We start from the raw sequence: 27,917 nt of genomic DNA, 5'->3' as shown, positions 1-27,917 counted from the left end.
CTAGCTGAGGCTTCACTACAATATTACATAGGAGAATAAAAGTAGTAACAGGGGACAGCAATGTGTTATTTCTGATCTTGCAAGGAAAGTTTTTAATTTGTTTTAATTTAATCTGATATTTACCGTAGGATTTTTTTTTTTTTTTTTTTTTTTTTTTGCCTCTTCCCCCAACCCCACCTCGGCTCTAACAAAAACTGAAGCTCTGGCAGGTGCGGTGGCTCATGCCTGTAATCCCAGCACTTTGGGAGGCCGAGGCGGGCGGATCACGAAGTCAGGAGATCCAGACCATCCTGGCTAACAGGGTGAAACCCCGTCTCTACTAAAAAATACAAAAAATTAGCCGGGTGTAGTGGCGGGTGCCTATAGTCCCAGCTACACAGGAAGCCGAGGCAGGAGAATGATGTGAACCCGGGAAGCAGAGGTTGAAGTGAGCCGAGATCATGCCACTGCACTCCAGCCTGGGCGACAAAGCGAGACTCCGTCAAAAAAACAAAAAAACAAAACTGAAGCTCTTAAATAGGAAGTTTCTTCAATCTTTAGGTGGATAAGAAATGTTATGATAATATTATGAATTTTATGAAATGGATTGTTTCTGCCTTTATTGAAAATACGACAGAAGTTTTCTATTTGTCTTAGCTTCTATTCTATTGTTTACTTATCTTTTGTGAATATGGCATATTATATTGGTTGATATATGAATGCTAAATCCTTCTTGCATTTCGAGAATAATCCCAGCTTGATCAAGATGCAGCATTTTGTCATTTCTGTCACTGCATTCATTTTTATATGAGGATTAATTTCATTTTATTATTATTATTATTATTATTATTATTATTATTATTATTATTATTATTTGTGATAGAGTCTCACTCTGTCACCCAGGCTGGAATGCAGTGGGGCAATCTTGGCTCACTGCAACCTCTGCCTCCCGGGTTCAAGCGATTCTCCTGCCTCAGCCTCCCTAGTAGCTGAGACTACAGTTGTGCACCACCGTGCATTGCTAATTTTTGTATTTTTAGTAGAGTCAGGGTTTCACCATGTTGGCCAGACTGGTCTCGAACTCCTGGCCTCAAGTGCTCCACCCACCTGGGCCTCCCAAAATGTTGAGATTATAGGTGTGAACCATGTACCTGGCCTCATTTCACTTATTTTTAGCATACATGTGTTTATCCCATTCTCTTATTGTTCTTTTGATGACCATAAATTTTAAAGGATATCTCTGTTTCTATTATTGGTACTGACAAATTATGCCTCTAGACTACTTTAGGGGAGGGAGTGTTGTGCATTTGTTTTTCATTTTATTAGCCCACACTGTCAGCATTTTGAAGAGTATGTATTAGTCTTTTCAAAAGACCCACCTTTGATTTAATTATCCATATTATATTTTATATTTCATTATCTATCTGCTATTCTCTTTAAGATTACATCTCTCTTCTTTGAACAAAATGCTTGAATCACTGATTTGCAGCTTTTCTTTGATCATAGATGCATGAATGTCTATAAATATTTCTCTTTTGGATGTGTTTGGTGACTTTCACATCCTTAAGTATCTATTTTGTGTGTGCGTGTACTCAGTGGAATATATGTCTTAACTTAATCATTCCTTTATGATACATGTTTTATGTTTAAATGCATTGCTAATTACTAAACATTTTCGAATTTTAAAAGTTATTGTTTTGTACTTAATTTCTGGATTAATTCTACAATGGTAAGACAACCTACCCATTATGATTTCAGTTCCTCAACATTACTGAAGTTTTTGCTTTATAGCCTGCTGTTCAGCATAAAAGTTTGCTAAGTGCTCCTTGTGCAGTTGACAAGCGTGAATGCTGGAGTCATATGTTCACTTTTGACATTATTGTCTTACATTTCTTAATGACATTCCAATTTTCTATTTCCTTACTGACTTCTTTAGTCTGCTTTTCTTACTATTTTGTGTTAGCTACTTTGAATTTCTTTAAGATTTTAAGGCTACGAAGCTATGTTATGTACATAGCAGTATAAAATTGTAATATTTCCACAATGAATTGATTCATTATTGTGAAATGTCCTACCTTAACTCTAGCTGTGCTTCTTGGTTTCAAGAAGACGTTAGTTTGCTTTAGTATAAAGGCACCCATTTCCTTAGGTTACTAATCATAAATACCTTTTTATATACTTTTTACTTACAACATCCTTATTTTGAAAGTCGAACAGAAATGATTTATGTATAGGTGTATATACGTAAATCTTTGCCTTTTAATTTCAGCATGTGATACATTTGTTTTTAATATCATGATTAATACCAACTTACTATTCTTTTTCTACTGAGGCCACTTTTCTATGTTACTTTTTTTCTACTTTCTTGTCTCTTTTTGATTAATCTATTACTTTCATTTTTATATTGTTATTAACTATAGTCCCCATGTTGAATAATATATCTCTTGAATTTATTCCTCCTTATCAGCTATTTATCATTTCTTTTGCAATTTTATTAATGTGATAATTAGACTATTGCTATTTCTTTATTATTTTAGTAGACATCATAAAGTTTATCCTAACTTACCTTAGTCTAAAACAAATTAGGACTTTTTCTTCCTTCCAAAAAATAAAAGACTCTTGGAATATTTTAATTCTATTACTTTCACTTTTGCCACACTAGATATTATGTTAAGTATATGTATATATACACATATATACATGTATATATAAACACATGTATATACACATGTATACATATATACATAAGTATATATATACACACACACATACATAAGTATATATGTACACACACAAACACTCCACCAGACATTAGTATTCTTATTTTAATATAGTCAGTATTTATTTAGATGTATCTGTAGCTTTATCTTTTATATTACATTTAATTCTTTCTTTATCCTTGATTCATAATTTTGAATCATTTTTCTTCTGCCTGATGGATGTTCTGTTTAGTAATTTCAGGGCAGACCCAATGAAGACAGTGCTCCCAAAGTTTTTTGTCTGTCTGAGAATGTCTTCAGCCTTCTTTAATTTTGAAAGATATTTTCATTAGTTTGGAATACTGGATTTCCAGTTTTTGTTTCTTCACACTTTGAAGGTGACACTCAATTATTTTACAATTTTCAAAAGTAGTGGTGGCATCTGGAACTGGTCTGCACTTACTGTTAGACTCAGTGTCATTTAAGGCTGGCCTGGCAAGGAAACAACTAGGATATGCTGTCTTCCTGTTAGATGCACACACTCTCACCCCACACCACCACCAGCAAAGCCCACTCTGCAGCCATGGGAAGGTGAGACACAAGAGCTCACTTTATAATTTTGTGTCTGAGAGTGGGCAAAACCAAAGTCACTGTGCAACCCAGAAAATAGCAAACACAATCCTCTCCTGGCTAATATGACTGCTCTTCTTTGCAAATTGAAGCTCTATTTTCATTCTAGGGGCTCCTCTTCCTAGGTAAGATTTACTGAAATAACCAGTCATAGAATGGTCCTTACTTCCTAAGAGCACCCAATGCATAGTGAGTGCCTGCTTCCTTGGATGGTCTCCAAAATCATCCCATCAAAGTCCTCCCTAATACTCACTACTGAAAAGCCAGCTGACTTCCCATGATGTGTGTCCTTGCTCACTGAAAAGAATAAACCCAATTTGTTCAACTACAGGTGTGTTCCTGGTGATATATGACTGAGTGGCATTGAAATCGTAATTTCTTGTAATAAAGTCATGGTTCATTTGATTGTTTATCTTTTCATTGTAATCTGCCTTTTATCTCAGGCTTTTAGATGTTTTTCTTTGTACTTATTTTACGCATTCTTACCACATTGGGCCTAAATGTGTTTTTCTGTTTATTTACCCTGCTTGAAGTTTGCAGAATTCTTCAGTATGTGAGTTGCTGACTTTAATGAGTTTTAGAACATTCTTATTCATTATCTTTTCAAACATTGCTTCTGCTCCGTAGTCCCTGTCCTCTCCTCTTAAATCGCAAATACACATGAGTCAGATTTATTCAGCATGCTCCTCATGCCTCTTGCAATGTTTCTGAATTGTTCTCATATTTTTTTCTTGGCGCTTTAGTTTGTATGTGCACTACTGACCTGTGTTCCAGTAAACTGGTTCTATTTCCTTCTGTGAGTTGGGGGGTGTCCAGTGTCACTGGGCTCAGACAAGTTGGTAATTGATGCACGGTGAACATGTTTCATGAGCCTCTTCAGCAATTTGTTTTTCTTTTTTTTTTAAATTTCACTCAATCCTTTTTAGGTGATCTTTCTCTTCTGGAGCAAGTTATACCTTCTTAATTTTTCCCCTCCAATGCATATTAATTGTCAGTTTACACATGTTAATCATTTCCTCTAAAAATAAAACTTTTTATAGTTTTGCTATTTTACTATAATCTTATTCATCCGTATGTTCTACTACCTCTTTCATTTTCTTTCCTAGAGTTTATGTCACTGTTTCTTTTTTGAGTGTTTACTGGAGTCAGACATTCCATTAATCTATTTTTCTTATACAAGGCTTATATTCTTGTAGAACATGTATTTTATGCTCTGTTTTCATTTGTATACTACTTTAGCTCTGTTCCAAGATTCTAAAATATGATGATTTCTTTATTGTTATTTTTCACATGGTCTAGTCACATTCCTATTTGGCCCACAGTTATGAAATGTTCCAAAGTGCCCCAAATCTCTCTTTCTTTAGGAACCAAATACACTGGGGCTTCCACTGTCATACTGAAATTTACAATAGATTCTTGGATCTTTGGAGTAAGAGAGTACCTTATTTTACTTTTGTTCTTTATATTTGTATATGTCTTACTTTTTTACATTAAATATAACACTCTTTGATAGAGTATTCTTTAATCATCATAATAGAACATTAAGCGTAATTTTTATAGAAAGTTTAATTGTTTAATAATTGTATTAGTTTGCCAGGATGGTCATAAGAAAATGCCACAGATTGCTTGGCTAAAACAACAAAAAACACTACAAATTTATTTCTCAAAGTTCTGGAGACTGAAAGTCCAAGACCAAAGGATTGATTTGTCTGGTTTCTCCTGAGGCCACTGTCTTTGGTTAGCAGATGGCTACCTTCTTGCTATATATTCACATGGTATTCAGTGTGTGCACATTTCTGGTGTCTCTTTGTGTGTCCAAGTTTCCTTTTCTTACAAGGACACCAGTTATATTGGATTAGGTCCCACCCTAAGGGCCTTATTTTAACTTAACCACTTCTGCAACTACCCTATTGTCATGGGTGCAATGGCCACGGCCAGCATTGCTGTTGGTAAAGGAATCTAGCAACACAGTTGTTGGGGAAGAGAGGCAGATTTATTAGAGGAAAAGTACATTGCAAAAAAGCAATGGGCAGTATGGCAGAGAAGGGACTGCCTGGAAAGTGGCAGGGGCTGGAGGGAAGTTTTATAAGGTGGTGCTGAAGAGACTATGTGGGGAACCAGGTATTTGGGAACAGAATGTTGTGCCAATGGATTGTGATTAGCTGTCTCTCAGAACAATTGTTTGTCCCAACCCGGGGCCCCTTCCTCCTTCCTGCTTACTTACCTATCTCAACCCCACACCTGTCTCCACATACAGTCACATTCTGAGATACCGGGAGGTTCAACATAGAAATGTTTTTGAGGAGGGGGACAAGACAGGAACAATTCAGCCGGTAACAATGATATTTTACATAAATTTTTGCTTAAACATATTTATATGCATGTGAGTAATAACATAAAATATACAAAGAAATAAATGAATATAGTTAACTTAGAAAATTAAAGATTATAAATTATTTTGTGTACCTGTTTTTAGTTTTCATACTTAAAATAGGAACAGTGAACTCACCAGTTTCTTTGTGATTTCTAATAAAATATTTTGATATCTTCTTTTAGTGGAAGAGAAGTTCAATCTTCACTGACTATTTTCCATTCTCATTTTATTTCGTTATAGGAAATAAGAAGACCTGGGAATATGTACCACAGAAAAATATTTCTCTTCTTTATTGAATACATTCTAATAAAATATATGGATTAAAATGTTTTTGAAAGTAAAATTAAGTGGTAAATAGAAATTTGTAGGTGTTAAGAATGTTTTTGTTAATTTTGATTTTTTCCAAAGTGTTAAACTTTAAATAAATTTCAATAAGTATGAACAGATTTGAGGCTGAGAAATCCCACTCTACTACAAACTTATAATTCTCCACACCTACTCCTTTATTTTCATTTACATTTTTACACTTTGTTCAAATGAATGGAATTCACAGATGTAAATAGCAAAGAAAAACCCTCACAACTTTGAACAAAAGGAAGAAAAAATCATGATTTGTTGAGAAGAAAACCATTTAGTTGCAGTAATTTAGAGGACAAAATCAATGGGTCTATAAAAGAAATAAAATAGTTCTTTCACCAAAATGACAAATTGTTAAATCATATTTAAGTTTTCTAAATGAAGCACAACGGAACCTTTAAAAAATTATACCTATGAAAAATTTGTAAACTTTTTTCTTTAGGTGATTAATTTTTAGTTTCTTTTCTAACTACAAATTGAATTTCTCTTCCATTTCTTATCAGATCATAAACCACTTAAGAAATTACCCTGAGTGGGTGGGAAGAAAAGGCCATTTTTTTCCCCTTTTTGTGTTTTGTTTCTGCATAGAGAATCCTGTGGAAATTACATTTTTTATTCTTTTTTACTAGGCACATTCCACTAATAGATAGTTTGTGATATGTAAAGCTTATTTCCAAAGCTCTCCAACATCCTTGTTTATTGAATCTTCTTCCCTTCAGAGGTAATTACTGCTACCTTTTCTCCTGAGGCAGCCACTTACCACTGTTCAATTTCTATACTTAACCCCTTCCAGAATTGACCATGAAATATTCATCCCCAAGTATAACAGAGTAGCACTTGAGTGTAAGTCTTTATCACTTGCTATTGCCCTTCTTTACATCTGATACTTGCATTAATTGAAATCAAACTCCTAGCAGGGAAGAAAGCCCTGATATTACACCTTCAGATAATCTGCTATACAAAAAAGAAATTCCTTAAGGGGGATCAGTTCTCTCCAATAGCTTTAATATAAATTCTTCACACAAAGTCTATTTATTTGGTAAAATGCAAATTATATTAGAATATTATTTTAATTTGTTTCCTTTTTTATTCTGTGTTTTAAATGGATATTAAAGATAGAAATTTTATTTCATACTTTGTGGTATTTCTACAACCTAAAATAAGACTGATACATAGAAGGCACTCAATAATAATTTATTAATGAATGAATCAATGTAAAACCCCATTCCTTTAAAAGTAATTAAAATTTTCAATTGTGTAGAAGAAAACAATTAAAATTGCATAGGGTGTCAGGGATTCTCAATACAACATGAAGGCTCACTGACTCACTAGAAGGACTCACAGGCTTCAGAAAAGCTATTAAATTCAAATTAATTCTCCCAGCAATTGATATGGACAGGAGACAGGGAAATATTGGGTTGAAGAGGGTAGTTCCCTGGCAAAGGCCCCGCCTTCAATCCTGGAAACCTGTGGCCCTAAATGAGAACAGACATTCCTATTTTTGTTCCCAAAAGTTACCTTTTGGCCTGTCATGACCCCCATCCTATACTCATATAAACCCCAGACCCCAGGCTCTAGAAGCAGATGAGAAGGAGACAAACAGAAGAGCCGGAGAACAGCAGAGCGGCGCAGCAGAAAGAAGAGAAAGAGCGTCTGAATGCTGAGAGGAGTTTGGCTGTCGGTGGTCAGAGAGGAGATTGGCCACCGGACAGCCAAATTCCTAGGGAAGATCATCTTCCCTACTCCATCCCCTTCCAGCTCCCCATCCATCCTGCTGAGCGCCACCTCCACCACTCAGTAAAACCCCTGCATTCACAATCTTCACGTTGATGTGTGACCTGATTCTTCCTGGATATTGGACAAAGACCTGGGTGCCAAGAGGGCACTGAGCTGGTGAACACTTAAGCCGTATGTGGATGGCAAAGCTAAAAGAGCACACGGTAAGACAGGCCACACCCATGTGGGCTTTGGGAGTCACAGGCACTCACCTCTAAATGCTACCACGGGGCTGGAGCCCCAAAGCACTCGTCTAAGCTCATGTACCTGCCAGTCTGCACGCTCCCCATCCTCCCCGTCCTGTAAGGGGTTTGAGTGTGCAAAGGGGTCATTAGGTTACGGTATTTAAACATATGGCTCGTTGCCTATTGTATTCAGAAAACACAACTGCTAAAATGAAGAATCCTAGTGTATCTGTAATCGTTTTCCTCTCTTTATCTCTGTAATTAATGCCAAAGCTGAAAACAAAACAAAACTAAACTAAAACGCTATGCTACCACCCCTATTAAGCAGTCTGGAGAACACAGGTTTACTTTGCTCCAGTTTCCTTGATTTTTCTGTCTCTGTCCACAGCTTCTCATGAATGAGGAGGTAACATGCCATCAAGTGATGGTTGCTATGAAAGTTGCAAGCCCCTTGGACATACTCCACTGAGTTGCCTTGACCATATCACTTAAAAGAGTTACTAGAGTTAAACATTTCATTGCCTGCGCTGCAGCAACAGTTTTTGAAATATGGCTAGGTTGTCACTAACAGACAGTACCTTGCTTGACATAAAATTTATGCTTCATAGCTGAAGATAGTTACATGTCTATCAAAACAGCTGTAATAATGGAAAGTTAGCAGAGTGATAGCAGTCATCAGTTTTGTATTTTTAAAGCTACTGTCAGGACCTTTTATCCGGGAAAATTTCTTCCTAGTTATAGATTTGTTCCCTTAATGGCCACTCCCTTCTTTGCTAAATTATTGTGTATATATAATCTAAGATACCTATATTGGGGTAGAAAACTAACTCATTTGGTGACAGAGATAGAATATGTGGTCTATGTCCACGGCCCGTCTTTCACCTGAATTGTTATGTTTTATAGAGTTATTTAAAAGATTACTATTACCATTGGCCCCTTTCAAGCTGTGAATTTTGTATAAATCTTTCCATTGGCCCCTTTTAAGCTGTGAATTTTGTATAAATCTTTCTTCAGAGTTTCTCTTTCATTGGCTCACATAGTTGAAGAAAATATTGATGTTCAGGACTGCAAATGTTTTCTTGTTTTTGGCTTATGTCATAAATCTCATAGTGTACATTTGGCTTTTCACTTAGTGACACAAAACAATATTCATTCTGTGTCTTATAACTTGCACTTGTCCCCTCACTACTTTAGATTCCCTTCCATATCTGAAACATATTAAACTTTGCCCACTATGCGTCAAGTTTCTTAATAGATGGGTGATATTTCAGTGAAGTTGAGCACTGAAGGTGCCTAGCTATACTCTGGTTAAGTCAAGAACTGTATTACTTTCTTCAAAATGTCTAGCACATTATGTGTCAAATACATCTTGGCCTAGCTCTTTAGAGAATATTAGTTGCTGAATTACTTTCATCTCATGATATAATATTTTTATTATGCTGATGATTTTGAGGGGAAGCTAATTTCTCACTTTAAGGAAGAACTTAAACATTTTCAGTTCAATTTATGTGAGTGCAGCATTTCTCATGTCAGAGAACAACAGGTGCATTAACAGAAAAGTTAGCAGGTTGTTTTAGAAACTGTATTGTTAAAATACTTTCAGAGTGGAAACTTTGGGGATCTTGGATGCTGTCATCTTTATTGAAACAAATAGCTTTAAAGACCACAAATATATACTACATGCACACTCACACAGTCACCCACCCAATACTGTTGCTATTAATTACCACATTTAGTCACTAGGGACAGACTAATGAAACTTTTTATTAACACAATAGAAGCACAACGTACAAAACAATCTGTTTAATTCCAAGTAAAAAGCTCATTTGCCTGATGTGTCTCAGAAGGGAAACAAGAAACTCGGAAATTGTAACTTGCCAAATACTAAATGGATGGACACCTTCTGTCATGAGATTTCTGAAGCTCTCAAGATTGGAAATGTTTAAACAAAGTCAAATTTATTTCATTGGTAAAGTTACTTTGAAAAGATCAGGTAGGATAATTCTTATTTGCAGGCACATAAAAAAGTATCTTGGGAATTCGACTGATATTTAGTATTAATACAAGATTTGTGGAATAAAAGAAAAGATGTAGTGTAAAATAAAAATATGTGTTGCATTCAGAGTGTCTATACATAAAAACACACATATATCATGTATATATTTTGATATAGGTTTATATTTTTAAAGAAAATAAGCAAAAAGTATTATTTATAATATTTCAACCCACAGTTTATAATTTTCAAAGTTGAGCTTAAAATTTTAAATGAAATGAATTCTGTGAAAAAAACTATAGGTGAAGCATTTAATCAATTAATATACAAATGTGCAAGAGATTAGTACAAATTAATTTTAACATATTTGCAACAGTTTTCCAAAATCCTTACATTATCATAAACTGCAGACTTCCTCAGTTATGATGGTACAATTTACTTTTTTTTGACTGTACAATAGTATGAATGCCATCTGCATGCAGTGATCCACATTTAAAAACATACTTAAGAGTACCCATACAATCATTCTGTTGTTTACTTTCAGTTCACTATTCAATAAATTGCATGAGATATTCAGCACTTTATTATTAAATAGGCTTTGTGATAGATAATTTTGCCCAAATATTAATGTAAGTGTTGTGAGGATGTTTACGATAGGCTATGCAAAGGTGTGATGTTTGTAAGTTAGGTGTATTAAGTGCATTTTTGACTTACAGTATTTTCAACTTACGATGGGTTTATTGCGATGTAACTCCATCGTAAGTCAAGGAGTATCTGTATTCATGTAACAGAAATAACAGATTCATTTTAAAAACAACCACCATTATAAAAGGAAAGACTATACCTCTTAAAATTCTTAAGCACTAATATATATTTTATGAGAAAAGAAATAATCATGCCAAACAAATTAAATGTCCCAAACAAATTAAACTGTTTTTTATTTTAACAAATAAGCATATATTTCAAGTTTGAAGATATTGTTTACTTTATTACTTAGGTTATTGTTTAACCTAACGTTAAAACAAATTATAAATCAGATTATGATAATTAACATGGCACAGAGTTAAAGTATTTATTGTTAATAACTCACTTAGCATAATAGGCATGTTTAGCCTAAGTAACTGATGTCACAATATTTTTACGCCTAGGAGGAATTCTTTTTATATTAGCTCTCAAAAGAGATAAGATTCTCTCCACGTGGTTTGGGCTTACCCCTTTGACTGAGAACATGCCACTTGTTACTAGAGGTTGATGTATGACTCAACTTAGAGTTGAGGATGAAAAGTGGGGATCATAGCACCTGCCTATACCCTGGTACAGATCATACGATGTTGATTGATTTATTTGTGGAGTCAGGGTCTCGCTGTGTTGCCCAGGCTGGAGTGCAGTGGCACGACCATGGCTCACTGCAGCCTTGAACTCCTGGGTGTGGTGGTGCGCACCTGTAGTCCCAGCAACTCTGGCAGGCTGAGGCAGGAGAATCGCTTGAACTCAGGAGGTGGAGGTTGCAGTGAGCCGAGATTACACCACTGCACTCCAGCCTGGAGACAAAGTAAGACTCCATCTCAGAAAAAAAAAAAAAAAAAAAATTAAATTAAAAAGTTCTAGTATCTAAAATGAGCAATATCGCCAGGCACAGTGGGTCACACTTGTAATCCCAGCACTTTGGGATGCAGAAGTGGGTGGACCATCCGAGTCAGAGGTTGAGACCAGCCTGCAGTGAGCCGAGATTGCACCACTGCACTCCAGCCTGGGAGACAGAGTGAGACTCCATTTCAAAAAAAGAATTAGCCAAGCGTGGTAGCATGCACCTGTAGTCCTAGCTACCGGGGAGGCTGACGGGGAAGGATTCCTTGAGCCCGAAGGTCAAGGCTGCAGTGAGCCTTGTTTGCACCACCTCACTCCAACTTGGGCAAGACCCCATCTCAAAAAAGAAAAAAAACCCCACAAAAACAAAAAACAAAACAGAACAGAACAGCATCACTTCCTTATCATTAGTTTGAAGGAAGTGAATTGCCTGTAAAAGTTTCCATTTTCAAAAAAAGTATTAAAATATAGTGTAAAGCCAGGCACGATGGCTCATTCCTGTAATCTCAGCACTTTGGGAGGCTGAAATGGATTGCCCCAGGAGGTCGAGGCTGCAGCTGAGCGATCCTCCCGCCTCAGCCCGGCAAGTAGCAGAGACTACAAGTGCGTGCCACCATGCCCAGCTAATTTTTTATATTTTTGTAGAGACAGGGTTTCACCATGTTGCCCAAACTAGTCTGGAACTCCTGATCTCAAGCGATCCACTCGCTTCCGCTTCCGCCTCCACCTCCCAAAATGCTGGGATTACAGGCGTGAGCCACGGGGGCTGGCCTAATTACTTTCTTCAGTCTGAGCGTGAAGGCTGGAAGAAAAGCTCTCACTTGCATATAATTTTTTAGAGACAGAGTCTCCCTCTGTTACACGGGCTGGAGTGCAACGGCGCAATCTCAGCTCACTGTAACCTCAACCTCCCGTGCTTGATCGCTTATATAATCTCAGCTCACTGTAATCTCAACCTCCCGGGCTCGATCGCATATATACACACATATATTTGTTTGTTTAGGCAGTCTTGGTCTGTTGCCCAGGCTGGAGTGCAGTGGCCCGATCTCCGCTCACTGCAACCTCCGCATCCCGGGTTCAAACAATTCTCTGCCTCAGCCTCCCGAGTAGCTGGGATTACAGGCACCCGCCACCACGCCCGACTAATTTTTGTGTTTTTAGTACAGATGGGGTTTCAGTGAAACCATGCTGGCCAGGCTGGTCTTGAACTCCTGACCTCGTGATCCACCCGCCTCGACCTCCCAAAGTGCTGGGATTACAGGCGTGGGCTACCTCGCCCAGCCGATCGCTTATATTTTTAAAAAGATGTTTTCTTCGTTTCCTAGCCCCTTCTACCTCGCCACAAAGTTTCAAAGACTTAATGCTATTACAAAAGGCCGTCAGAGGTCAAGCTCAGCGGTGCAGCTCCCTCATGCCCGGCAGCCTCACAGGGGGCCGACCCTGCCCAGGATGAGCGGCGCCAGGTAGCCGGGGACGCTCCCGGGGGTCCCCGGGCCCTGGCTGGGGGAGGTGTTGTGGGACGCACTTACCCAGGCTCAGGAGAGGCGAGTGGGCGGCTGGGGCTGCAGCTGGAGCTGGCCATTGAGGAGCTTCCGCGCGACAGTGCGATCGGTTGCACCTTCTGCGACAGGTGCCAGCCGGTTGGCGCGCAGCGCCTGCTAGGGCAGAGTCTGGCCCTTGCTGCGCCTGGCCCCGAAGACCGGGAAGTCGTAAAGCTCCTCCTCGCAGCGTATGTGCGGCTGCGGCCGGGCGGAAGCCTCGGGACACAGAACTGCCAGCTCAGCAGCCGGTTACATCCCGACCGGCCACCCGTAGCCAGCGTCCGCTCATGCGCGCTCCTGGAAGACCCAGCAGCCCCGCCGCGAGTTCCGATTGGCTCCGCGTGAGTGGCGGTCCCCTGAGACGTCACAAGGGCGCGCCTTCCGTGACGTCACAAGGGCGCGCCTTCCGTGACGTCACAAGCGCGCGCCTTCCGTGACGTCACAAGGGCGCGCCTTCCGTGACGTCACAAGGGCGCGCCTTCCGTGACGTCACAAGGGCGCGTCTTCGCCGACACCGTAGAGGTGGGCGTTCGGCGACGTCACAGGCGCCGGGTGTTCGGCGACATCACCGGGGCGCTACAGCGCTTGGGGCTGGGCAGTCTTCTCGTCAGAGTGGGGGCTGGTAACAGCGACCTCCCCGCCAGGTCTGTGTGTTGCGGGCTGAAGAAGGGTAGCTGAAAAATTCAGACCCAGCACAGTGTTTATGTTCGTCAAAAATAGAAAACTATGTCTGACGCCGCTGAGGCGAGAGGACCCTTCAGGGCAAGAGCAGCCTAGCAACATGGTGCAACCCCATCTCTGTAGTCCTACCTCAGCCCCCCAGCTACTTGAGCCCAAAGGTTCAAGGCTCCAGTGAGCTATGATCCAACCATAGCATTCCAGCCTGCGAGATTGAGGTAAACCCTGTCTAAAAAAATTAAGAAACTATCCAAGTGTGCAACAGGGAGGGACTGCTAAATAAAACATGAGGCTGGCTGGGCCCTACTGTAATCCCAGCACTTTGGGAGGCCGAGGCGGGAGGATGGATGGCTTGGGCTCAGGAGTTCGAGACCAGCCTGGGCAACATGACGAAACCCTGTCTCTACAAAAGATACAAAAATTAGCCGGGCGTGGTGCGCACCTGGCCTAATTTTTGTATTTTTCTAGAGATGGGGGTGGGGGGGGCTCGCTATGTTGCCCGGGCCAGTTTCGAACTCCTGAGTTGAAGCGATCTTCTCACCTTGGCCGTCAGAGTTGTCGGGATTACAGGCATGAGGGACCGCGCCCCACCTGGGTTAGGCTACTTAATAACAGAAGAAAGTGCTTCGCCAGGCTCAGTGGCTGACGCTTGTAATCCCAACACTTTGGGAGGCCGAGGCGGGTGGATCACCTGAGGTCGGGAGTTGGAGACCAGCCTGGCCATGGTGAAATCCAGTCTCTACAAAAAATACAAAAATTAGCCAGGCGTGGTGGCGCATGCCTGTAGTCCCAGCTGCTTGGGAGGCTGATAAAAGGAGAATTACTTGAACCCGGGAGGCGGAGGTTGCATTGGGCCGAGATCACACCACTGCACCCCAGCCTGGGCGACACAGCGAGACTCCAGTTTGACACCAGCCTGGGCAATATAGTGAAACCCTGTCTCTACAAAACAAACAAAAACCCAGGCGTAACTGTGTCCACCTGTGGCCCTAGCTAGTTAGGAGGCTGAGGCAGGAGGATCACTTGAGGCCAGGAGCTCAAGGCTGCAGTGAGCTATGGTAATCCCACTGCTTCCCATCCTGAGCAATAGAATGAAAGCATGTCTCTAGATAGCTAGCTAGCTAGATAATTGATATGTAGTTTTGAATCAAATTTTTTCCCTAGATTTGAACATGTTTTTCTAAAGTAGCATTCAACACATCAGCATTTTACAGTGTTATTAGTTGTTAATATGATTTTTTTCTGAAATACAGTATCCTTTACAAAAGCAGTTTTGTCTTTCAAAGTACATAGATAAGGCCCTCAAGTGAATTTGTCTGATGTTGGCAACCTTGGTACCATTTTGTCCACTTGATTGGAAAAGTTAGTCAATAATTTCAGGTCACTGTTGGCCTTAGAAGAAGAGCCCAAAGGCAACAAGCAAAGGCGCTGGTGTCCAGTCGCCTTCTAGAAGCATTTTCACTTTCCTTTAAGGTTTCCCTTGATGAACATAGAAGTACTGTATGTAGAATTGACCCAGTGCTGCCCTGGCAACTTTGTATATTAGGCCAAATTTACATTGCTTACCTTTATGAGAGGCACCCTGATAGGCTAGTGGAGTTACACACAAAGTCTGATCTCAGCTGCACTGTCCAGAGATGCAACACAGTCCAATCAAAGAACATTCTCTGAGCCCGTTTCTTTAGCTGTAAAAGAATAACATACCCATCTAAGAAGGCAGCTTATTGTATTTGATTGGTCTTTTATTTTCTATGAAACTGTGTTTAACACAGTAATTATTTTCATTTGTATACTTCATTTGTGTTGTGTTTTTGGTTTTAGTTTTGTTTTTGAAATGGAGTCTTTTTTTTAGTGGTTTTTCGTTTTGTTTTGTTTTGTTTTGTTTTTGAGATGGAGTCTTTCTATTGTCACCCAGGCTGGAGTGCAGTGGCATGATCTCTGCTCACTGCAACCTCCACCTCCCGGGTTCAAGTGATTCTCCTGCCTCAGCTTCCTGAGAAGCTGGGATTACAGGTGCCCGCCCCCACACCCAGCTAATTTTTTAAATATATTTTTAGTAGAGATGGGGTTATAACATGTTGCCCAGGCTGGTCTCAAACTACTGACGTCAAGTGATCCACCCGCCTTGGCTTCCCAAGTGCTGGGATTATAGGCATGAGCCACCGCGCCTGGCTTGTTTTCAAATAAGGGTTTCTTGGCTAGGCATGGTGGCTCACGCCTGTAATCCCAGCACTTTGGGAGGCCAAGGTCAGTGGATCACCTGAGGTCAGGAGTTCGAGACCAGCCTGACCAATATGGAGAAACCCTGTCTCTACTGAAAATACAAAATTAGCCAGGTGTGGTGGTGCATGCCTGTAATCCCAGCTACTCAGGAGGCTGAGGAAAGAGAATTGCTTGAACCCAGGGGGCAGAGGTTGCAGTGAGCTGAGATCGCACCATTGCACTCCAGCCTGGGCAACAAGAACAAAACTCTGTCTCAAAATAAAAAAAAGATTTCTTAAAATGATATTTTCAGTATTTTATAGATGATGTGTAAGCAGCAATCTTAATAGGATGTTACCCAACACTTTGCGAGACTGGCAGCTGATTTGATCCAGATGTCTCTAATTCTTTTTTCTTTTTCTTTTTCTGTTCTTTTTTTTTTTTTTTTTTTTTTTTTTGACAGCCTTGCTCTGTTACCCATGCCGGAGTTCAGTGGCACGATCTTGGCTCACTGCAACCTCCACCTCCCGGGTTCAAGAGATTCTCCTGCCTCAGGCTCCCGAGTAGCTGGGATTACAGGCGTCTGCCACCATGCCCAGCTAATTTTTTGTATTTTTGGTAGAGACAGCGTTTCACCATGTTGGCCAGGCTGGTCTCGAACTCCTGACCTTAGGTGATCTGCCTGCCTCGGCTTCCCAAAGTGTTAGGATTACAGGCGTCAGCCACTGTGCCTGGCCCAGATGTCTCTAATTCTAACATGAGATGTATTGCAGGATCATAGCAGAGTGAGTTGCTGATGTATCCAGAAGGAAACAAGCATGGAACTCTCACGACAGCTGTCCTGAGAAGTGTGTGTGTGCTGTGCTTGAATATCTCACTGCTCATTTATACACAGGCTTTCTGGTGACTGAGTTAACAGTATCTGTTTCATAAATAATGTAGCCCTCTTTCTTTCTTTCTTTCTTTCTCTCTCTCTCTTTTTTTTTTTTTTTTTTTTTTTTTTTGAGACAGGGTCTTGCTCTGTTACCCAGGCTGGAGTGCAATGGTGCAGTCTTGGCTCACTGCAACTTCAGCCTCCTGGGTTCAAGCGATTCTCCTGCCTCAGCCTCCCAAGTAGCTGGGATTACAGGCATGCGCCACCACGCCTGGCTAATTTTTTCTTTTTTTTTTTTTTTGAGATGGAGTTTCGCTGTTGTTGCCCAGGCTGGAGTGCAATGGCACAATCTCGGCTCACCACAATCTTTGCCTTTCGGGTTCAAGGGATTCTCCTGCCTCAGCCTCCCGAGTAGCTGGGATTACAGGCATGTGCCACCACACCCGGCTAATGTTGTCTTTTTAGTAGAGACGGGGTTTCTCTATGTTGGTTAGGCTGGTCTCAAACTCCTGACCTCAGGTGATCTACACGCCTCAGCCTCTCAAAGTGCTGGGATCACAGGCATGAGCCATCGCTCCTGGCCTAATTTTTGTATTTTTAGTAGAGAGGGGGTTTCACTATGTTGGCCAGGCTGGTCTCGAATTCCTGACCTCAAGTTATCTGCCTGCCTCGGCCTCCCAAAGTGTTGGAATTACAGGCGTGAACCACCGTGCCTGGCCAGCTCTATTTCTTTAAGCCTACATGTTTTGCACTTGTTAAAAGTATTTGAACATACAATTACTCAGCTTCCCTTGTTTAGCTTGAATTTTGTATAATCTTAAATATTTTTTCCAATCTAAGCTTTATTTTATCCTGTTTCTTCTATATTTGTATAACTTCAGGTGGCTATCTTCATTGAAAGTTTTTTCTCAAAAGCCTTAAAATAGAACATAGTTCTTGGCAGCAATTTGAAAGTTATTTGAGGAGAAGGGGAGACTTACAGTGATGATTCAAATGAAGCAAACTAAAAAGTAATGAAGCAAGAGAGAGGAAAAAGCAGTATTCACTTGAGCACATCCCAAAAGAATAACATTTCAAATGTAACTAGAAAAAAGTATGCTGAAGTTCGCAATACAGAAATAATTATTAATAAGATAGCTTTAAAGCCCTGCTCAGCTTTTGAATGTTGGGAATTGACCCAGAGGTGGCTGTAACCAAAGATGATTCCTTCAGTAATGACCATTTTTTCTTTTTCAAGATGATGATTATTCCCCACCTTCTAAGAGACAGAGATCAACGAGCCACCACAGCTACCAGTCCCAGAACCTGCCAATGCTGGGGAACGGAAAATGAGGGAGTTCAACTCTGGTAAGTTCTCAGCAAAATCCACGACCTTTTCCTTTATCTTCTGGACTCTCAATGTGACTGATGAAAGTTACCACATGCTCTGCAGGGGGAAATGGTTTAGCATGTATTACTACATTTTAATCACATCTTTGTAAAGCCAGGAGCATTTTGAAAGTCACGTTACAGACATTGTTTAAACATAGTCCGTACTTACCAAAGTATAGGACATTGTATCATCTCATATTAATTAGTTAGTTGGCTCAAAATTAGTGCTAATGAGTTAGTAATTCAGTGATTTCTGTTAGCGTTAAGACCTTTATTTCAGAACTATTTCACCTCTTGGTTTTCATTTTTGCTGTGTGTCACTGCCTGCCGGCTGCTAATTTATTGACTCCCAGTGAATCATGTGTCCCGTGAAGGCACTCAGTATTAGTGGCAAATTATGTTGATGATTTGTATTTTGAATAAATAGTTTGAATACACAGAACATTAAGCTTGTATACATTTTGAAAATAGTATTTTAATATTCTACTGTGTCATAGTCACAATGATTGGATAGATATTGAATTTATATGTACTTTAAGTTGTTATATGTTTATGGTCTTTAGCATTCTAATGTGCAATTGTATATCTGTTAAGTCTTTTTTTTTTTTTTTTCAAGATTAGACTCTGATTTATTGAGGCATTTGTTTGATGCCACATTGAGTGGCCCAGGCTTTGTGTAGGGGTTGAGGTTAAAGCAGGAAGAAGGGTGGTGAGAGGCAGGGGTACCAGGATTAGGTTGGAATACCTGGGGGTGCTCTGAGGCTCCCCAAGTTTCCCTGGTCTTGGCCGGCTGTGCTGCTGGCCTGAGCATCTGATGGGCCTGCAAGGGTGGTTCAGGGGCTAGGGCAGGGACTTTGGAGTCACGCTGTTGGTTTTGAATCCAGACTCCTACACTTGGTAGCTGTGAACTCTCCATGCCTCAGGGACCTGCAGAACTGAGCTCTGTCTGAGCCAGGTTCCATCCAGGCACTGCGGATCCATCCAGAGGGGCACTGCCTCAGGTTGCTCACTATTCACTGCCTTCTCAAGCAGACCCTTGTCTCCTTCTAGGCCCTCACAATCCAGTGGAGGAGACGAAAATCATCTGCCTCTGTTCCTCTGGGCACGCCTCATGCCAGGTTGCATCTGTGGACAGGGGCCATGCTCCTGGGCTTCGAAAGTTGGAGAAAGCTGCCAGGCTCAGGTGGGTACATCACAGCAGCTGCTGCCCTCTGGACATAGTGACAAAAGAACACTCTGGGCCTGGAGCCCTGGTCTGGGGCATTGGGCAAGGCTGTTGCACTTCTCTGAGCCCATTTCCCCATCTGGAAAGTGTGCTGATTGTATCTCCCTGTGGGCACTGAGGGCTCAGTGTTAGTTTGAGAGCCAGCATCTGGGGCTTGGGCTGTAATTCCCCGTCAGCCGCATAGCTGCAGGGAACCAGGGACTTTGTTGGGATTACCCTAGGCATCAGTCTAGCTTCCTGCCCCTGGCTTGGGCTCAGCACCTGAAGTAGTCTAGGGGGTAGGTGGTCCTGGTGGGGGCTGGGGCTTTTCGCCAGACTGAGGTCACACCCAGAGCCAGAAATCTTGGTGCCTGCTCTGGGCAAAGGTGCCAGCCTGTGCGACAAGAGTGAAACTCCGTCTCCAAAACAAAAACAAAAACCCTTGCATCATTTCAAGGGGCTCACACCTCCCTAAGGGCCTGGTAATTGGCTGGCTCTGGCCTGCATCTGGCCCCGAGGGTGTAGGTAACTCCCCACCTTACCTGGTTTCTTCCTGCCAGGGCCAATCTTCAGACCTCAGGACTTTGCAGCCTATCCCACCTCCCCTCTGTCCAGCCTTGAGCCCTTGTGGGCCCAGCACTTTTTCCAGGCTGTCTCCTGGTTGTCCTTCTGCCTCGAGGCCTGGCTCATGCTGCACCCCCTCCCTCTCACCAAGACCCACAAGGACCACTCCACACCCAGCTCAGCCCCATCCCCTCAGAGAGTCCTTTCTCTTTCCTCAGGTGGCCAGGTGCCTATCTTGGTGTGAGGCCCTTCACTGTATCTGGGAATGCCTACTGGTGACCTCGGTGACAGAGACCAAGGCATTTACCTGATATGAGTGTCTTGGTTCACTGTCTACATGGCTAGGGAGGGAGTCAATAATAGGCTTTTCACTTGCTGCAAGGGCCAGTTCTCCTGGCCCCATGGCTCTAGGGATGGAGGATGCTGCAGGAGATGCACCGCTCACTTCCCAGCTGAGGACTGTGGGTCATCTCAGGACGATTTCACAGTCCCCACATGCCCCACCCCCTCAGCTCTGCAAATACCAAGTAGTGCAGCCTGCCTAGGGGATGATGGGCTCGAGAGTGCCCAGGTAGTGCCCAGAGTGCCCTTGGCAGGCCTCTCACCTAGCTGCTTCCACAGCTGTGTAGCAAGAGTTCTAACCTTTTTTGACCCTGAAGCCTGCTGAGAATAAGAGCTGTGGACTGTTTTCCCAGAAAGGCATGTTCATGCTCTCCACACAAAACCTTTCATCGTGGCCAAGCACAGTGGCTCATGTAATCCCAGAACTTTGGGAGGTGGAGCCAGTCGGATCACCTGAGGTCAGGAGTTCAAGACCAGCCTGCCCAACATGGCAAAACCCTATCTCTACTAAAAATACAAAAAATTAGCCAGGCGTGGTGGCAGCCACCTGTAATCCCAGCTACTCCGGCAGCTGAGACAGGAGAATCACTTGAACCCGGGAGGCGCAGGTTATAGTGTGGTGAGATCACGCCACTGCACTCCAGCCTGGGCGACAGGAGCGAAACTCTGTCTCAAAAAAACAAAACAAAACAAAACCTTGCATCCTTTCAGAGGGCTCACACCTCCCTAAGGGCCCAGTAATTAAACCCCCTGGGCCTGAGGGTGAGAAACTTTGTCTCAGTTTTCCCCGAGTGATCAGCCCAGGGGTAAGGAAGGAGAAGCCAGAAAGCAGGACCCATGAGAAGGGCCCCCTCCTGGAGTTTGAGGCCCACTCCCTCCTGCCCCTGCCTCTCCTCTGTCCAGGACTCCTCCCTGCTGTGCCCCACTCCTGGGGCTATAACCATGGGGAGCTGTGGTTTTCTACAGGCCCCTGGGCACAAAGTAGGCAGGCTCACCTGGAGGTGATCAGAGTAACATGGCAGGAAGTGAGGGGGAAAGCCGCCCTGGAACTGTGCCTCTCTGCCCCCGATGTCACTGGCGTGCACTCCTCCCTCCCCTCACTCAGGCAGTGGCATGAGTTCCATGTGAGCACTGTCCTGCTCCCTCTGCTGCCTCTTTTTTTCCTTGGGGCTACCATAACACTTTCCCTTCCCCAGCCCTGCCAACCTGGTGGGACATTGGGCTTCCCTCTTACAGGGTCCTGGGGACAGGCCCATCCTTTATCATACCCACAGAGAGACCCTTTTTTTCTTCAGGACCTGGGGAGCAGCCAGGTTCCATGAGTTAAATGCAGATCTGAACCAAGCTGGGATTGAGGTACACACTCTCCTCTACTGAAAAGTAGCTAGGGATTCCAACTAGGTAAGTAGGAGAGTGGGGCAGAGCCAGACCAGACAAAGACTGATCACCTGGAAAAAGCCTGCCATCAAAGATCTTGGCAAATGCTGGGTGCGGTGGCTCACTCCTGTAATCCCAGCACTTTGCGGGGCTGAGACAGGTGGACTACTTGAGGCAAGGAGTTCGAGTCAAGCCTAGGCAACATGGCAAAACCCCATCTCTACTAGAAATACAAAAATTAGCTAGGCATGCTACACTCCTGTAATCCCAGCTACTCAGGAGGCTGAGGCAGGAGAATCACTTGAACTGGGGAGGCAGAGGTCGAAGTGAGCCAAGATTGTGCCCCTGCACTCCAGTCTGGGAGACAGAGTGAAACTGGGCCTCAAAAAAAGAAAAGAATATGGCCTTGGCAGAGAGGGGCCAGCCCGGCAGTGCCTTTCCTTGGGTTTCTCCTGGGTAGGCCTCTGCCATGAGGAGGCGCTTCCTTCTGCCTGTCCGTGGCCCACAGCAATGGAATGTCTGCTTCTGGGGGTTGGGTGGGAGACTGCTGGCAGAACTGGAAACCTTCAGGTGGGGTTTTTTTGTTTTGTTTTGTTTTCGAGATGGAGTGTCGCTCTGTCACCCAGGCTGGAGTGCAGTGGTGGAATCTCAGTTCACTGCAACCTCCGCACCTGTGGGTTCAAACAGTTCTCCTGTCTCAGCCTCCTGAGTAGCTGAGATTACAGGCATGTGCCACCATGCCCGGCTAATTTTTGTATTTTTTGTATAGATGGCATTTCGCCATGTTGGCCAGGCTGGTCTCGAACTCCTGACCTCGAGTGATCCACCCACCTCAGCCTCCCAAAGTGCTGGGATGACAGGCATGAGCCACTGAGCCCAGCCCCTTCAGGGGGGTTTTGAGGCTTCACTACAATACCAGTTTCCTGTGGCTGCTGCAACAAATTACCACAAACTTAGTGACTTAAAACAACCAAAATGTATTCCCTTACAGGTCTGAAGGCCAGAATTCTCCAGTAAGTCCTGCTGAGTCAAGGTGGGAGCAGGGTTGGTGGCTTCCGAGGCTCTGCGGGAGAATCCGTTTCCTGGCCGTGGAGGTGGCCTGCTCTCCTCAGCTTGTGCTGCCCGTCTCAAAGGACTGGAGATTCCTGCTCTGTCACTACACCTCCCACCCTCTCCATCACCTGCTCTGCTCTTATAAGGATCCAGGTGAGTACATCAACCCCAAAAGCCAAAGACCCTTAACTTCATTATATCTGCAAAGCCCATTTTGCCATATAAGGTCATGTTCACCAGTTCCCGGGATTAGGATATGGGCATCTTGGGGGCATCAGCCCGCTACAGCTAGGCTGCAAAACGGTTACACCCTCCTGGTGTTTCAGTGATTGGGAGAAAAAGGGTTGGCATTTTTTGCTTAGGGGTCCCTCTTAAACTTGTATCTGTAAGGTCTGGGGTCCCACTTAACCTTGTGTTTTTGTTTTTGTTTTTTTGAGGTGGAGTCTTGCTCTATCATCCAGGCTGGCAGTGGCGTGGTCTTGGCTCACTGCAATGTCTGCCTCCTGGGTTCAAGTGATTCTCCTGCCTCAGCCTCCTGAGTAGCTGGGACTACAGGCGCCCGCCACCATGCCCTGCTGTTTTGTATTTTTGGTAGGGACGGGGTGGGGGTCGGGCTAGGGAGGGGGGGTTTTGGCTATGTTGCCCTGAGCTCAAAGCGATCCGCCTGCCTCTGCTGCCAAAGTGTTGGGATTCCAGGCCTGCACCACTGCACCTGGCTGCTGTAAAGTCTTATTTCACACAGCTGACACACGTTTTAGGAAGTTTGCTAAAAGCCCCCTGGAGACCTCCTCATTGTGACCTCCCTGTTGTTGTGTTTAATTTGATTGAACTTTTCTGCCCTCCTGCTTTTCAGCTTCTCTAATAGTCTCCCATTAAATCAATTCTAAGAACCACCAAAAAAGGAAAATTTTTTTTTTGAAAGCAGTAAAATGACATGGACTGTTAGAATGTAAAGTATATGAAATAAGTCATTATATGTTAGTGCTGCTCTGACATAGGGACGCATTATTGAGAATCAACTTTTGCTTGATTTTCAGAGAAATGGAATAATCGTGTTGCTGATCTACGTAAACAAATTCAAGAATTGTCTGAAAGAAAATATGGTATGTCTAAACTGGAAAAGTCCTGTAATCTTATGTTCATGGGCATTTGCACAATGGAGTTACTGTTCATCATGGGGGTACCATGGACAAGCCCAGGGCTGCCGGCGAGTCATGCCATCCTTACACGTTTCTCCTTGTAAGGTGGTTTGTAGTGTCTACACACTTTGTTTCTAGATTGCTGCAAAGCTGAGGAAATGTTGTATTTCTTTAATTATTAGTTAGCATTTCTTTTAAACTTTCAGTATGGAGATTGGAAATTTATTTACATATTTATTGCAAAGCCCTGGATCTTAGGGATTTCATTGAATTATTTATTTATTTTTTTTGAGACGGAGCCTCACTCTGTCGCCCAGGCTGGAGTGCAGTGGCACGATCTCGGCTCACTGCAACCTCCACCTCCCGGGTTCAAGCAGTTCTCTGCCTCAGCCTCCCGAGCAGCTGGGATTACAGGCGCCAGCCACCGCGCCTGGCTGATTTTTGTATTTTTGGTAGAGACAGGGTTTCATGATCTTGGCTAGGCTGGTCTTGAACTGCTGACCTCCTGATCCACTCACCTCAGCCTCCCAAAGTGCTGGGATTACAGGTGTGAGCCGCCATGCCTGGCCAAATGTTTTGTTTTTAAATGAATTGTTTCTCTTAGTCTGCTTTGTTAAATTTGGAATTCATCTGGGCGCAGTGGCTCACACCTGTAATCCCAGCACTTTGGGAGGCCAAGGCAGGCAGATATCTAGGTCAGGAGTTCGAGGCTAGCCTGACCAACATGGAGAAACCCCGTCTCTACTGAAAATACAAAATTAGACGAGCGTGGTGGTGCATGTCTGTAATCCCAGCTATTCGGAAGGCCAAGGCAGGAGAATCACTTGAACCCAGGAGGCAGAGGTTGCGGTGAGCCGAGGTTGCACCATTGCACTCTAGCCTGGGCAAAAAGAGCAAAACTCCATCTCAAAATAAATAAATAAATAAAATGTTCAGTACTCACCAAGATGCCCCTGTTGTCTCTACTTTTATCTTGATGCATCACTGAATTGATGTTAGATTTCAAATTCATCATTGCCCTTATACTATTCTATGCTGAAGCCACCTTTATATAATGATGAAAGAAATTAGCGATTTGTTATTATCCTCTCTGTTGGTATACATCAAATGCTCACCTAAAAAGAGCAACAACCAGTGGAAAACACATGATGTTTTTATTTGGATGACTACTTGTAACCTACTAGCAAACTATAAAATTGTATGATATGCAGAATTTTAACTGAATTGCTTTAAGTGGACATTTAAACATGATAAACCATATTGATGGTATTTACGTTAATATACTTAAAATGAACATTTTTCTTCATCATGAGTAATATAACCTACTCCTCAATGAAAACCTAGCATTAAATTTGCTAATGAATTCAATAACATTTCCATAATATTTTTAGTTACATGCTTAAGGTTCTCTTAGTGTTTCTCCCACTTTTTAATAGCTTATGCCTTTTTTGCCTTTGGTTTTTTTTTGGTTGATTTTAAAACAACAATCTCACAACATGTGACACCTGGAAACACTGTAACCTAGTGGTAAGACCATAGGCCCTGGGGACACAGGCTGGCCATGTCTCCTCTCCTGTCTGAGCTTTAGTATCCTCTTTTGCGGTCATGAGAACTGAAGATCTGTCCCGAAGATTTCATAAGATAGTAAAGTGCTTCGCATAATACCAGACATATAAATACACAGTAAATGCTTCCTCCTTATATTTTTATTGATTAATTGATTGAGACAGAATCTTGCTCTTTTGCCCAGGCTGGAATGCAGTGGCGTGATCGTGGTTTCTGCAACCTCCACCTCCTGGGTTCAGGCAATTCTCCTGCCTCAGCCTCGCGAGTAGCTGGGATTACAGGTGCCTGCCACCATGCCCAGCTAATTATTGTATTTTTAGTACAGATGGGGTTTTACCATGTTGGCCAGGCTGGTCTCGAACTCCCAACCTCATGATCTGCCTGCCTCGGCCTCCCAAACTGCTGGGATTACAGATGTGAGCCACTGTGCCCAGCCTGTCTTTTCTCTTCACACCCACAGTTCATGATGAAATATTAAATATGTACTAGTGGATATTACTTTGCTGAATATTGCCTAGTGAATATTAAGTATTCTCACCTTTCAGACATGAACTTATGAATTCAACAGGTGAAGATTTACAACTTGATAAATCAGCTTTGTGAGGTACATCTTCAGTCTTAAGTCAGATTAGAAGATTATGTGAAGTAATTAACACTTAACATTGATTTAATGGTAGCTTCCACATGAAATAGTATGCCTCTAAGTATTAATTATGTCCTAGGACAGGAGAATTCATGTTGTCAAAATTCTCATACTCTCTAGAACAATGAACTCATTTTCTTTTTATTAGTAGATATTGCATTTATGGGTAGACAAAACTGAAAGAACACTATTTGTTCTACCTTTGAGATGCAAGATTCATCTGGCATAATGCATTGAACAGGTTATTATTGAAGTCTACACCAGTCAACTGAATAAGCATTCATCAAATGTCCATGATATGCAGGACATAAGTTTTCTTTTAGAGTATGGAACCATGCATATTATCTTTTAATTAGATGATTTAGTTAGATATGTTTTTAAAGAAATAGAAATATAATTGATTTTCTTGTTTTGGCTCTGGAGTGGAGTGGGGATGAAACAGAATGGATTCACACTGTTTAGATTTACTAAAATGGAAGGATTGCAGCAAGATCATATCTGTAGTCTCCCCGTAGCAAATGTCACCTGCTAGCTGTTTTTTTTTTTGTTGTTGGTTTTTTTTTTTTGGTAAGTTGAAGTTTTGTTCTGTCGCTCACGCTGGAGTGCAGTGGTATGATCTCAGCTCATGGCAAGCTCACCTCCTGGGTTCAAGCAATTCTCCCTGCCTCGGCCTCCTAAGTAGCTGGGATTACAGGCCTCTGCCACCACGCCTGCCTAATTTTTGTATTTGTAGTAGAGTTGGGGTTTCACCATGTTGGCCAGGCTGGCCTCGAACTCCTGACTTCAGGAGATTGACCAGCCTCAGCCTCCCAAAGTGCTGGGATTATGGGTGTGAGTCACTGCACTTGGATTTAATGGGATATTTCACTACAGACTTTGGTAAACAGAATATTAGCATTTTTGGTGTTCTTTTTATTTTACTCATACTATTTTTCTTTGGACTCAATCACAATAACAGAATTAAAGATCAAAGCGTAAAAGTTAAAGAGCAGTACAGATTCAATAATTATTCTTTTCTACATACTGTGTTTAAATGATATCCCTTTTTCTTTTTGTTCTTATAGCTCGAGCTGTAAAAGCCAAAGATCCGGTGATGATCCCATACCCTTTTTTCCAGTCTCACGTTGAAGATTTTTATGTAGAAGGCCTTCCCAAAGGAATTTTTTTTTTTTTTTTTTTTTTGTTTGAGATGGAGTTTTCACTCTTAACGCCCAGGCTGGGGTGCAATGGCGCAACCTTGCTGGTCACTGCAACCTCTGCCTCCTGGGTTCAAGAAATTCTCCTGCCTTAGCCTCCCAAGTCGCTGGGATTACAGGTGCCCACCACCACACCAGGCTAATTTTTGTATTTTTAGTGGAGATGGGGTTTCACCATGTTGGCCAGGCCAGTCTCAAACTCCTGACATCAAGTGATCTTCCCGCCTCGGCCTCCCAGAGTGCTGAGATGACAGATGTGAACCCATGCCTGGCCAGGAATTTTGTTTTTTAGAAAGGCTTTCTACTAATGGAATTCCTGGCCTTGAGAGGATATTACTTTCGAAGGAAAGGATTTTTCTGTTATTTAAAGGTCAGATTCTTAGATTCTTATTGGACTATTATCTCTGTTATGAGTAATCCATCTTTAGTCATTCACCACTAGGGTTGTATTTAATTAAGTCTGAGTTATTTTATGGTGGTTTTGTTTTGTTTGTTTTGTTTTTACCGAATTTTGTTCTCATTGCCCTGGCTTGAGGGCAATGGCGTGATCTCAGGTCACCACATTCTCTGCCTTCCCGGTTCAAGCA

At 42.4% G+C, this 27,917-nt stretch overlaps 2 protein-coding genes across 10 annotated transcripts in view; one reads left to right on the top strand and one right to left on the bottom strand.

The window, feature by feature from the left end:
* LOC129032990 (uncharacterized) overlaps nucleotides 1–13,687 on the bottom strand; it is a 137,416-nt gene extending 123,729 nt beyond the window's left edge. The window contains exons 1-2 of the mRNA XM_063661426.1: nucleotides 13,665–13,687; nucleotides 13,110–13,499 (exon numbers count right to left, since the gene is read on the bottom strand). Coding sequence (XP_063517496.1) covers nucleotides 13,110–13,499; nucleotides 13,665–13,687 — 413 coding nt within the window. The remainder of the gene's footprint in view (nucleotides 1–13,109; nucleotides 13,500–13,664) is intronic.
* LOC129032752 (uncharacterized) overlaps nucleotides 13,606–27,917 on the top strand; it is a 32,453-nt gene continuing 18,141 nt past the window's right edge. For 4 of the 9 annotated variants that reach the window (XM_063661378.1, XM_063661379.1, XM_054480544.2 and 1 more), the window contains exons 1-5: nucleotides 13,787–14,017; nucleotides 18,113–18,222; nucleotides 19,297–19,429; nucleotides 22,725–22,939; nucleotides 23,824–23,889. In XM_063661378.1, coding sequence (XP_063517448.1) covers nucleotides 18,204–18,222; nucleotides 19,297–19,429; nucleotides 22,725–22,939; nucleotides 23,824–23,889 — 433 coding nt within the window. In that variant the 5' untranslated portion in view covers nucleotides 13,787–14,017; nucleotides 18,113–18,203. Of the gene's footprint in view, nucleotides 13,766–13,786; nucleotides 14,018–18,112; nucleotides 18,223–19,296; nucleotides 19,430–22,724; nucleotides 22,940–23,823; nucleotides 23,890–25,675; nucleotides 25,773–26,036; nucleotides 26,096–27,198; nucleotides 27,695–27,917 lie in introns of those variants that run through there. The other 5 variants (XM_063661381.1, XM_063661380.1, XM_063661376.1 and 2 more) reach the window with 5 other exon arrangements.

The sequence above is a fragment of the Pongo pygmaeus genome, chromosome 2 (assembly GCF_028885625.2).
Source record: "Pongo pygmaeus isolate AG05252 chromosome 2, NHGRI_mPonPyg2-v2.0_pri, whole genome shotgun sequence".
In the NCBI taxonomy this organism is placed as follows: domain Eukaryota; kingdom Metazoa; phylum Chordata; class Mammalia; order Primates; family Hominidae; genus Pongo; species Pongo pygmaeus.
Note: the sequence above shows the minus strand (reverse complement) of the source record. Positions and strands in the feature narration are given on the sequence as shown.